This window comes from Phaseolus vulgaris, chromosome 2, assembly GCF_051622355.1.
Source record: "Phaseolus vulgaris cultivar YP4 chromosome 2, ASM5162235v1, whole genome shotgun sequence".
NCBI lineage: Eukaryota > Viridiplantae > Streptophyta > Magnoliopsida > Fabales > Fabaceae > Phaseolus > Phaseolus vulgaris.
The window spans coordinates 38,778,545-38,791,613 of record NC_143499.1 but is presented as its reverse complement, the minus strand read 5'-3'; the positions used below and the strand labels follow the sequence as shown (position 1 = coordinate 38,791,613).

The window sequence follows — 13,069 nt, the reverse complement described above, 5'->3', positions numbered from 1 at the left end:
ACTAAATTTTCAATTCTCAAAGTTCTTTTAGAATGGATTCCTCAAATATAAAAGCACCAAGGCTTCAATGTTTCATAATATGAAGTAAAGAATCATACTTACAATAACGAAATTACAGATAATTTTAATTTAATAATTATATAACTTGTACCTGAGTGGAGAGATGGGGCCCAGGCACGGTCGGTTGACGTGGTGCAATTGCTGACGTGTTGACCTTCTTCTCCTCTGGTCGACTGTCCTTTCTTGCTGTCTCCTTTGGTCGGTCGTCCCTTCGGGCTATCAACTTCGGTCGGGCGGGGGAGGGTACCTGCGAAGGCACTCCGACGCTCAAGTAAGTATGAGATTCTAAGCGCAGTTTCGTAAGTGAATGAAAACGTACCTTTCTCTGGCTTGAGCACAGTATTTATAGGATTGCCTAATGGGCTTTCTATCCCTTGGGCTCAGGGTGGTTATGGATATGTCTTGTCAGTCGTGCTCCGGAATACCCGGGGAACATATCTTCTCTAAACGCATATTCCTTATTCTTCGGAGGTGTATCTTAACCACCTTAGCTTGTCACATAAATGCCCTTACATTTATTGTGTATACGGCCGGTCGGCCACGTGCGTTCGTTTCCATTTAGTGTATAAGGCCGGTCGGCCACGTGCGTTCGTCCGGTGCCTACCAGTACACTTGCCCCCCAGGCTCGAGGTGAATAAAAGCCGAAGAGTCGTAATAATTGTTGTGCCTTTCGAGTTGTCAGACATTAAATTTAACGGAATGACGGGACGTTCGCATTAGCGAAGAATATTTTTGGTTAGGCATCGGACAAGCGGCCTGCCTGCATGGAGCACCCCTGGAGGACGACCAGTACGACAAAAAAAATAATAGTTGATGGAAAGCTGGTGCCGATCAACCCCGATGATAATTTAAATGAGGAGGCCGAGGGGGAGACCCCTGGCCCACAGCCTGACGCCTCTTTTGAAGAGTTAATGAACAATGTGGCATAGAAAATTGCTGGACCCGACATGTGGGCAATGCACACTTGCATAAATAATTCTGATTACATTAAAGTAATAAGATAATTCTAATGCCGGACGAGGCATAAATAATTCTGATTACATTAGTAATAAGATAATTCTGATGCTGAACGAGGCATAAATAAGTGAATAATTCTGATGCCGAACGAGGCATAAATAAGTGAATAATTCTGATGCCGAACGTGGCATAAAAAAGTCTGATTACGTTAAGGTAATAATTCAGATGCCGAACGAGGCATAAGATTGAGTAAATAATTCGGATGCCGAACGTGGCATAATAATTATGATTACGTTGAGGTAATAATATAATTCTGATGCCGAACGAGGCATAAATAAGTGAATAATTCTGATGCCGAACGAGGCATAAATAAGTGAATAATTCTGATGCCGAACGTGGCATAAAAAAGTCTGATTACGTTAAGGTAATAATGCAGATGCCGAACGAGGCATAAGATTGAGTAAATAATTCGGATGCCGAACGTGGCATAATAATTATGATTACGTTGAGGTAATAATATAATTCTGATGCCGAACGAGGCATAAATAAGTGAATAATTCTGATGCCGAACGAGGCATAAATAAGTGAATAATTCTGATGCCGAACGTGGCATAAAAAAGTCTGATTACGTTAAGGTAATAATTCAGATGCCGAACGAGGCATAAGATTGAGTAAATAATTCGGATGCCGAACGTGGCATAATAATTCTGATTACGTTAAGGTAATAATTCAGATGTCGAACGAGGCATAAGATTGAGTAAATAATTCTGATGCCGAACGTGGCATAAATAATTCTGATTACGTTGAGGTAATAATTCAGATGCCGAACGAGGCATCAGATTGAGTAAATAATTCTGATGCCGAACGTGACATAAATAATTCTGATTACGTTGTAATAATTCAGATGCCGAACGAGGCATATATAAATCCGATAAATTCTGATGCCGAACGAGGCATAAGATTGAGTAAATAATTCGGATGCCGAACGTGGCATAATAATTATGATTACGTTGAGGTAATAATATAATTCTGATGCCGAACGAGGCATAAATAAGTGAATAATTCTGATGCCGAACGAGGCATAAATAATTCTGATTACGTTGTAATAATTCAGATGCCGAACGAGGCATATATAAATCCGATAAATTCTGATGCCGAACGAGGCATAAATAATTATTATTACGTTAAAGTAATAATTCTGATGCCGAACGAGGCATATAAAATTCTGACTACGTAAAAAGTAATAATTCTGATGCCGAACGAGGCATATATAAATCCGATAAATTCTGATGCCGAACGAGGCATAAATAATTATTATTACGTTAAAGTAATAATTCTGATGCCGAACGAGATATGAATTGAGTAAAGGACTAGGAGATGTGGATTTTAATTTAGTGCCTTGTTAAAACCTTTCCGGTCGTAAACCCTCCTTAGGGAAAAACCGACTGAGCGAGGAAAGAGTTCAACTGTAATAAAATTTGAGATGTGTGGCATTCCACGTTCTCGGTATTTCCTTCCCAGATAAATATTCTAAATAATAGGCTCCACCGGCTGCCGTATCAGCTATGCGGAAAGGTCCTTCCCAATTGTTGGAGAACTTGCCTCCTTCCTTCCGTGCGCTGCTCCGCATTCGCCATACTAAGTCGCCTTTGTGGAACAATCTTGGTTTAACTTTGGAGTTGTATCGTCTGGCCGCCCGAATTTTGCATGCTTCTTCTCTAATTCTACACTTGTCCCGGAGTTCGTTGATGAGATCGAGACCGACCGAGAGGCTTTCCTTGTTTAGATCAAGATCAAGGGTTTGCCGGCGGAGAGAGGGTTCGCCAATTTCGACGGGGATCATAGCTTCGGTGCCATACGTTAGGCTGTACGGCGTTTCTTGTGTAGTCGTCTGAGGAGTACAGCGATATGCCCATAATACTTCTAAGAGTTCTTCAGTCCAGTTGCCCTTTGCTGGGCCGAGACGTTTCTTCAGTTCGTTCAAAATAACTTTGTTTCCAGCTTCTGCCTGTCCGTTTGTTTGCGGATGTTCGACTGAACTAGCGATGTGTTTGATGTGGAGCTTCTCGTAAAATTCAGCTAACGTTCGGTCGGTGAATTGCCGACCGTTATCGGTGATGATGATTTGTGGAAGCCCGAAGCGGCAAACGATATTTTTCCATACGAAATTTTGAACATTGCGGGCGGTGATTGCAGTCAGGGGCTCGGCTTCGATCCACTTGGTGAAGTAATCAATTCCGACTAGTAAGAATTTACACTGGCCTTTACCGGGGGCGAAAGGACCAATGATGTCCATACCCCATTGGACGAACGGCCAAGGTGATAACATAAAATGGAGTTCCTCAGGCTTTTGATGGGACAAAGTGCCAAACTCTTGGCATTTAAGACATTTTTGTACGAAATTGGTGCAGTCACCTTGGACGGTCGGCCAGTAGTATCCAGCCCGGAATACTTTGGCAGCCATTGTCCGTGCGCCGGAGTGAGTTCCGCAAATTCCTTCGTGCAACTCTTGGATGACATAGGAAGCTTGGTCTGGTGTCAAACATTTAAGGAGTGGTTGGGTATAACCTCGGCGATAAAGGTCGTCGCCGATTAAGACAAAACGGGCGGCCTGCAGCTTCATGGTTTTTTCGCCGAGAGGACTACATGTGCCGTCGAGTAAATATTGCTTGATTGGGGTAATCCAAGTAGATTCTGTGTCGGTCGTCAGGCATTCCTGTAGGTCGATGCTTGGGCGTGCAAGCGTAACATGGATGACCGACCGATGCATTCCTTTACACTTCGTGGTTGCTAACCGGGACAAGGCGTCCGTGCAGGTATTGTGATCGCGTCGAACGTGCTGCATAGAAATTTCAGAAAAGGTGCTCATCGACTGTTTGACTAAGTGATAGTATCGCTGTAAAAAGCTTTCTCGGACTTCATATTCGTCGTTAAGCTGACCGATGACAAGCCGGGAATCACTTTTGCAAATTAACTTAGTGATTTCTAATTCTTGAGCGAGACGTAGACCGGCTAATATGGCTTCATATTCGGCCTGGTTGTTTGAAGCTTTGAAGTCGAATTTGAGGGCTTGCTCGATGACAATCTCGCCGGGGCCTTCCAAAACAACTCCAGCGCCGCACGACCTCTCGTTCGAGGAGCCATCAACATATAAGATCCATGATGAATGTTCGGTCTCGGCTGAAGAAGTAGTGAGTTCAGCTGCGAAGTCGGCGAGAGCTTGCGACTTGATCGCTCCGCGTGGTTGGTACTGAATATGGAATTCGGATAGTTCGATCGTCCAACCGATCATTCGTCCGGCTAAATCTGGTTTAGTGAGGATCTTTACAATAGGGTAATTTGTCCGAACAATAATCCGATGATTCTGAAAATACATACGCATTCGTCGGGCGGTAATGATGAGGGCCATGGCTACCTTTTCGATCGTCTGGTATCGGATTTCGGCGCCATGAAGGGCGCGGCTGACGAAGTAAACCGGCCGTTCTTCAAAATTAATTTCTTGCACTAAGACTGAGCTGACGGCTTCGTGTGAAACGGCGAGGTAGACTATGATGGGTTCTCGTGCGTCCGGTTTCTGGATGACCGGCGGGGTTGATAAAAAAGTTTTCAAATCGAGGAAAATTTCCTCACATTCGGTCGACCACTCGAAGCGGAATGCTTTTTTCAGTAGTCGGACGATTGGCCTCGTTCGTTCGGCGAGTTTAGGAACAAATCTGGATAGTGCGGTGAGTCGGCCGATAAGTCTCTGAATTTCCTGAATGGAGTTGGGACTTCGCATTTCGGAGATAGCTTTGCACTTCTCGGGGTTAGCTTCTATGCCTCTATGAGTTAGCATAAAACCTAAGAACTTCCCCCCTTTGACGCCGAACGCACACTTGTCCGGATTGAGTCGCATCTGGTGTTGGCGGAGGGCCTGAAAAACTTCTTTTAGGTCGGCAATATGTTGTTTGCATGAGTCGGACTTGACGACGATGTCATCGACATAGACTTCAACATTCCTACCAATCATGTCGTGGAATACGTGGTCCATTAGTCTTTGATAAGTGGCTCCGGCATTTTTGAGTCCGAAGGGCATTACTTCATAGTAGAAATTGCCGGAATCAGTCATGAAGGCCGTCTTCTTCCGGTCGGCCGGGTGCATTTGGATTTGATTATAGCCAGAGTAGGCATCAAGGAAGCTGAGGATGTGATGCCCGGCTGCACCGTCGACGAGACGATCAATGGTAGGCAGAGGATACGAGTCTTTTGGGCAAGCTTTATTGAGGTCTGTGTAGTCAACACACATACGCCATTTTCCGTTCGCTTTCTTCACCATAACCACGTTGGCTAGCCATGTGGTGTAATGGGCCTGCCGAATGAATTCAGCCTGTAACAATTTGTCGGCTTCCTCACGTGCGGCTTGACGTCGTTCCTCGCCTATATGTCTTTTCTTTTGAGCTATTGGTTTAGCTTCTCTATACAATGATAATCGGTGAGTGATAACCTGTGGGTCTACGCCAGGCATATCAGCGGCCGTCCAGGCGAAAAGATCGGAATTTTTAACAAGTGTCGTCCCGATGGCCATTCGGTCGTCCGGTTTCAGCGAAGTACCGATGTGCGTAGTGTGGCGATCATCGCGAAGCGGGAATGGATGCAAGTCTTCTCCTGCTTCCATACGGGGATCGTCCATGCGAGGGTCGAGGTCAACAAGGGCTATCATTTGACGACGGGACATGTGTCGTCCAGAACGCCGTGTGGGGGAACGTCCTCGTTTTTGCGGGACTCGGTCGTCCGTATTGGTTGTATAGAGTCGTCGAGTTGGCTCACTTTTCAAACTTGCTACATAGCATTCCCTAGCGGTTTTTTGATCGACATGGATGGTTGCAATGTCGTGGTTAGCCGAGGGAAATTTCATGGCTAAGTGTGGAGTGGACACAATGGCTTTTAATCTGTTAATGGACGGACGACCGAGCAGGATGTTGTAGGAAGTTTGTGCGTTAACCAGGAGGTATCGTACGTTTATTGTTTTATGGAGGCCGTCTTCCTCACCAAAGGTTGTGTACAAGTCTATGTACCCCTTAGTATCGACCCGTTCACCTGAGAACCCTACAATTTGTTCGTTATAGGGCTGAATATGTGCTTCTGGGATGCGCATTTTCTTGAAAATGTCCCAATACAATATGTCGACCGAGCTACCCTGATCTACCAAAGTCTTGGCAATTGCGAACTTGTCAATTTCTACAGTGATGACCATGGGGTCGTCCTGGGCTGGATCTATGGCTGTAAAGTCTTCGTCAGTGAAAGTAATCGGAGGTATATGTGGACGCTTCCTCGTGGTAGCATGAGCAGACTGGATGTCACGAAGATGTTTCTTTCGGGCGGAATTTGAGCACCCGCCACCGGCAAATCCTCCAGCTATATAATTTGTTTCGTGGTTCGGTTCGCCCAAGTTAACGGGTCCAGCAATCATGTTGATGACTTCGCGGACTCGTTGGCGAGGTCGGGCGTTTCGGTCGGGACTTGTGCTACGGGGGCGTGTACACCGAACGGGGCTTTCGCTGCGTTTTCGCGAAGTCTGGCTACGGTCAGTGTGGCGTTTGTAATCGTTACGGTACGACCGGTCGACACCACGGGAAGGACGGTCAGTATTCCGTGGTGGGGATCTTGAACTCCTTGTCCTCTTGACGAACTGCCGTAAATGGCCAGCTTGGATGAGTTCTTCAATTTTATCCTTCAAAGCTTGACATCCTTCGGTCGTGTGACCGAAATTCTGATGGTATTGACAACGCTTAGCAGTATCTGCATTCGGTGGTGTTTGATACTGCTTCAATGTCGGGATTAGGTCCGTTTGTAGTGCTTCATCTAGGGCTCGTCCTCTCGGCACAGTTAAAGGGGTGTAACTGTTAAACCTGGGGATTCGGCCTCCCCTATTCCGGTCGGACCTCAGAGTGGTTCGGACGGTTCGTTCGGTTTCGACTTCTCTTTCTTTACTTTGGGTTTGGTCTTTAAGGGCTCCGAATCCGACAGCTTTGAACCGTTGATGGTAATCAATGTGTTCTTCGATTTGCATGAATTTGGTTGCTCGAGTTCGAAGGTCCTCCATGTCTTGAGGTGGTTTCTTGATGAGACTTTCAGTGAAACGGCTCGGTCGGATGGCCGAGACCAAATGGTGCAATGCAACCTCTTGTTTGAGCCCTCGGATGTTCATGCATGCTTTGTTGAACCTATCTAGAAAGGTTCTAAGAGATTCACCTTTTTCTTGTTGTACCGCTAGGAGAGACATGGAGGACATGTGATGCGGTCGGCTAGTGGCATATTGAGTGGAGAATTTTGCGGCTAGGGTGTCAAAATCGTTAATGGAGTTTGGAGGCAGCTCTGTGAACCAGGTAAGAGGTTCTCCCTGGAGCGACGTGGGAAATACTTTACACCACACATTGTTATCTGTGGTATACAAAGTCATTTGCGTCTTGTAGACATTTAAGTGTTCGTCCGGGTCGGTCGAGCCGTCATAGAGTTTAATGACGAGGCCTCTCCATTTGTCAGGAAGTGGAGTGGTGATAATTTCGTCTGTAAAAGGATGACCCCTTTTCCTTGACTTTCTTTCGACTGTTTCAGCTCTGGAAGCAGGATTGGTATTGGCAGGTGTAGGTATGCGAGAGGCGGTTCGGTCGGCCATATGGGATTGGCCTTCTCGTTCGGGATTATCGACCTGTTGTTGGAGTCGTGCATTCTGCTCTCTTAATAAGGCGATTTCTTCTTCTTGGCGGCGTCTATCTTCTTCTTGGAGGCGTCTATCTTCTTCATGTTGACGATGGTCTTCCATCCCCTTTTGTCGCAGTTCCTCCATCTGAGCTTGGAGGATTTGAATCATAGTCATCTGTTCTGCCATAGCGTCGTTGTTGTTTCTTGTCGCAACCATTATAGCTTCAAAAATTGAAGATTTGCCTCGGCCCCACGGTGGGCGCCAATTGTACCTGAGTGGAGAGATGGGGCCCAGGCACGGTCGGTTGACGTGGTGCAATTGCTGACGTGTTGACCTTCTTCTCCTCTGGTCGACTGTCCTTTCTTGCTGTCTCCTTTGGTCGGTCGTCCCTTCGGGCTATCAACTTCGGTCGGGCAGGGGAGGGTACCTGCGAAGGCACTCCGACGCTCAAGTAAGTATGAGATTCTAAGCGCAGTTTCGTAAGTGAATGAAAACGTACCTTTCTCTGGCTTGAGCACAGTATTTATAGGATTGCCTAATGGGCTTTCTATCCCTTGGGTTCAGGGTGGTTATGGATATGTCTTGTCAGTCGTGCTCCGGAATACCCGGGGAACATATCTTCTCTAAACGCATATTCCTTATTCTTCGGAGGTGTATCTTAACCACCTTAGCTTGTCACATAAATGCCCTTACATTTATTGTGTATACGGCCGGTCGGCCACGTGCGTTCGTTTCCATTTAGTGTATAAGGCCGGTCGGCCACGTGCGTTCGTCCGGTGCCTACCAGTACATAACTTAAATTTGTTTGATTTGTTTATAAAGTTTAGATGTATACTAACTAAATAAACTAATTAGTGAGTGCATACACAAACTAGTGAGGTTATTTTAACTTAAGAAAATACTTAAATTGTGATTTTGATTCACCCAATAAGTGAATTTGATTTTTCTGTTATTTTGTTAAATTTCAATTTTGAATATTTAGAAATTTTATTTGATGTGTTATACTTCATTATAATATTTTATTTTTTTATTTTCTTATATGAATGAGTTAGTTTCTAGTTGTCCGTCGTATTATTTTTTATTTATTAAAATACTGTTAATTATTTTAGTTAATAAATATTAAATGTTATGAATTATGTATTTCTATATGTTACAAATATTAGAGAATTGAAAACTTCAACTTCAAAAACTAAAATTTACTGTTATTATTGTTCTCTCTATACATGAATTATGTAAGGAGAATTTAAAACAATACATTAAAATTTTAAAAAAATAATAATAACAGTAACTAAATTAATATTTTTTTAATAATTATTAATTACTTTTAACATATAAGGATGAAAAAACAAAAACAAAAAAGATATGATACACTATATTAATATTTAAATATAAGTTAAATATAAGATATGATACACTATACATAAAGTGTTTTTTTTTTCTCTTTCTAATTTATTTTTGGAAATGATAAGTATCGTGGAGAGTTAGGAACCGAGTGTGAATTATGTGAGAAGGAAAATGTTTTTTTACGTGCTACACCTTACATCTTAATAAATATTAATATTTTAATTAATTTTTTTACATTTTAATTATATTTTTATTAAGATTTTTTTTTTAATTTTTTTATTATAAATATTAATATTTTATTACGAGTGTCTCCGTGTAAAAATATTGTTTGAAAAAGAAAAGGAAAAAGTTCCTTATTTGATTTGGCTTACTCATCAACCATGTCAGAATGGTGGGTGGTTGGCTAGTTACCGTATCCACATGCCGTGAGATCTATCTATATTTTCAACTTTCTCTTCAAGTATTGAATTTGTAAGAACGGTGGTTGTTTTCATCTTAAAAGCTCAAGGTAAGTGTGCAACTTCTCCTTACACATAAGGCATGGAGGTGATGGTAACAGTTATTAATTAAAGCAACCTTAAATGCCACATTGCCTCAATTCCAACACCATTTGCCTTCCTTCCATTATTCTAAGAGAATGGATAACAAACACATAGCAGTGATTGCTTTTCCCTTTGGCAGCCACCTTATGCCTATCTTAAACCTCGTTCTCAAACTAGCTCATGCGGCTCCACACTCTTCATTTTCATTCATTGGCACACACAAATCCAACGCAATCCTCTTCCCCAAACCCCACATCCCCCACAACATCAAGCCTTACAGCATAAGTGATGGAATCCCAGAGGGTCACGTCCTAAGCAACCACCCAACTCAAAAGCTTGATCTTTTTCTCAAAACTGGTGCTCAAAACTTGCACAAGGGAATACAACTTGCGGAAGCCGACACAAAGAAGAAAGTCACATGCATCATTGCCGATGCTTTTGTGACCTCTTCTCTCCATGTGGCTCAGACACTCAATGTTCCTTGGATTGCAGTTTGGCTTCCCAATTCATGCTCACTTTCTCTATACTTTTACACCGACTTCATACGCCACCACTGTTCAAACCATGCTGCAAACACAACCTTGGATTTCCTTCCCGGCTTGTCCAAGATTCGTGTTGAAGATACCCCAGAGGATCTGCTCGTGGTTGGAGAAAAGGAGACAATATTTACAAGTACGCTTGTTTCATTGGGTGAGGTACTACCTCAAGCTAAGGCCGTGGTTATGAATTTCTTTGAGGAATTGGACCCACCTTTGTTTGTTCAGGACATGAGATCCAAGTTGCAGTCTTTGCTTTATGTTGTTCCACTTCCCTCTCCGCTGTTGCCACTGCCCGACAAAGATTCAGGTGGATGCTTATCATGGTTGGACACCAAGAGTGCTAGATCGGTGGTTTATGTTTGCTTTGGGACTGTGGTGGCACCGCCTTCCTCTGAGCTTGTAGCGGTGGCAGAGGCGTTGGAAGAAAGTGGGTTTCCATTTCTGTGGTCTCTAAAGGAAGGTGTAATGGGTGGTTTGCCAAATGGGTTTGTTGAGAGGACCAAGATGCGTGGGAAAGTTGTGTCTTGGGCTCCCCAAACCCAAGTTTTGGCACACGATTCGGTAGGAGTTTTTTTGACTCACTGTGGAGCTAACTCTGTGATTGAGAGTGTCTCGAGTGGGGTTCCTATGATCTGCAGGCCATTCTTTGGAGATCAAGTGATATCTGGAAGAGTGATAGAGGATATTTGGGAGAGTGGGGTGATAATAGAAGGTAGGGTGTTCACCAAAAAGGCACTGCTGAAAAGCTTGAATCTAATTCTGGTGCAGGAAGAGGGGAAGAAGATTAGAGAAAATGCTCGAAAGGCAAAGATGACTGTGGAAGACGCAATTGGACCTGAAGGCCAAGCAGCAAAGGATTTCGAGACTTTGTTGGAAATAATTTCTAGATCTTAAAGCAATGTGAATGATGCTCTGTTTGCGCTATCTAGCTACCATAACAACAAACTCATTATGCACTGTCTTTGTTCTTTTTTTTTTTTTTTTTTTCTTTTAATGAATGCTTAGAGTATTGTTTCTTTTAATAAAATTTATATTAGAAATCATTATAAAAATATAAACTTTGACATTATTAGATAAAACTGTTATGAACTTTCTTTTTTAGTCTAATGTTTACCCCCTAAACCCTAAATCTTATTTGTCATTTTAACCAACACAAGACATTACACTTTTGAAAAAAGAAATGATACTTCCATGTAGGAAGACTTGTATACAACTTTTAATAACAAAAAATAATAAAAAGTATGATTATAAAATTATTAAAATAATAGTAAGTGACGGAGTAAGATGTAAGTGTGAAGAAAAAAAGTTCTGAAGGTATCAGGAACCTTTCAACAATCATTAGGCATTGACTACGTATTCTATCTAATCCTTATTATTAACTTTATCTAATAATAATAATAATAATAATAATAATAATAATATTATTATTATTATTATTATTATTATTATTGATACATCCGGATTTGAGAATCCGAGTGGCCCACAAGATAAGTGACCATAGATGAAAGTAACCATCCAAAAGATTAATTAGACTAATATGGAGTTAACAAATGACTAAAACGTCGTTAGGAGCCATTGGATTTGGACCAGCGTAATTATATTAAGAAGGTCCAGTAGAAAATTATAAATAAAGTAGAGTTCTCGTAGTAAAAGATAATGATTTTCACAAACTACCTAGGACAAAATTGATCGTCAAAGTGTTTTTGCAGGTACCCTCCCCCATTTGTACTCGGCACACAGATAATCTGAAGACCGGACCGAGAGCACCTGATAGGGGAGATTCGGTCTTAGAATTTGCAAGAACATTTTGGCATCCACCGTGGAGCCGAAAGAAAAACCTATCAAGGAGCCACATGGTAACAACTAGAAGCAAGATGGGAAACGAACACCAAAATGAGGAGTCATCTATGGACCTGATAGCTATGATGTTGGAAATGAGAAGGGAGATGGAGAATATGAAGCCTTGAAGGCTGAGAACCTGATGATGAAAAGGAAGATGGAAGTCGACCACACGCTGACCGTAGAGGAAAATCAGAGGAATCATGAGAGATCTGAGGGTAAAACCCAAACACACATGGAAGGAGAATATAGTTCACACCCCCACCGTTCGACCCGCATAGCTTCCGGAATGACCACAGGTCTGTCGTCGAGACGACATCCCTTCACCAAAAACATCATGGAAGTGTCGCTCCCGCACACTCAGAAGAACCCAACGATTGACAAGTACAATGGGAGCACCGAAACAAACGAACACGTGGACGCCTATGTGACCCAGGTCAGCTTGTACACGGTCGACGATGCTCTGTTATGCCACGTGTTTCCCACGTCATTAAAAGGGGTTGCCCTTAATTGGTTCACTAGCCTGTCACCACTTTCAATCAACAGTTTTGATACCTTGGTGTTAAAATTCTCGATCCAGTTCGCCACCAGCAGGCCTCATCACCTAACATCCTTACCTTTGGTGAACATACGACAGGAGAGAATCGAAACACTCAGGGCTTTCATGGATAGATTCAGCGGAGTGACCTTGAATATCCGAGACTTAAGCCCAGAGGTAGCACTCCATCATTTGGTAACAACCCTGAGACTCGACCCCTTCTCAAATAGTCTATGCATGGAACCGACTAAGAACATGAACGAGTTAAGACTTAAGGCGACTAAGTTTATGCAACTAGAAGAGGAGAGGGGGTTTAAGACAAAACTCTCGGATGGAGTTGAGCACAAGACAGATAGGGCAGCGTCGGGAGCAATACGTCCACCTAGGAGGCCTGAGGAATTCTCGAAACCATTGAGGTTCTCACATTACATTTATTAACGACCGAAAGGTCCAAGATTCTAGAGGAAGCCCTAAATGCATACCTAATACCGCCCCAAAAAAAGACACCCACACCACCCAATGTTGATCAAAGCCGATATTGCCGATACCATTAAAATTTTGGTCATAG

At 42.9% G+C, this 13,069-nt stretch overlaps 1 protein-coding gene across 1 annotated transcript; it reads left to right on the top strand.

The window, feature by feature from the left end:
* The first annotated feature begins 9,378 nt into the window (after positions 1-9,378).
* On the top strand, positions 9,379-11,203 carry LOC137811901 (anthocyanidin 3-O-glucosyltransferase 7). Its single transcript, XM_068613763.2, has one exon. It carries the CDS (start codon positions 9,681-9,683, stop codon positions 11,016-11,018), a length of 1,338 nt encoding a protein of 445 aa, XP_068469864.1. The 5' UTR covers positions 9,379-9,680; the 3' UTR covers positions 11,019-11,203.
* Positions 11,204-13,069: the final 1,866 nt, after the last annotated feature.

Bases quoted from the DNA above. Each gene is read 5' to 3' on its own strand.
- LOC137811901 (XM_068613763.2), top strand. From the start codon at position 9,681: ATGGATAACAAACACATAGCAGTGATTGCTTTTCCCTTTGGCAGCCAC.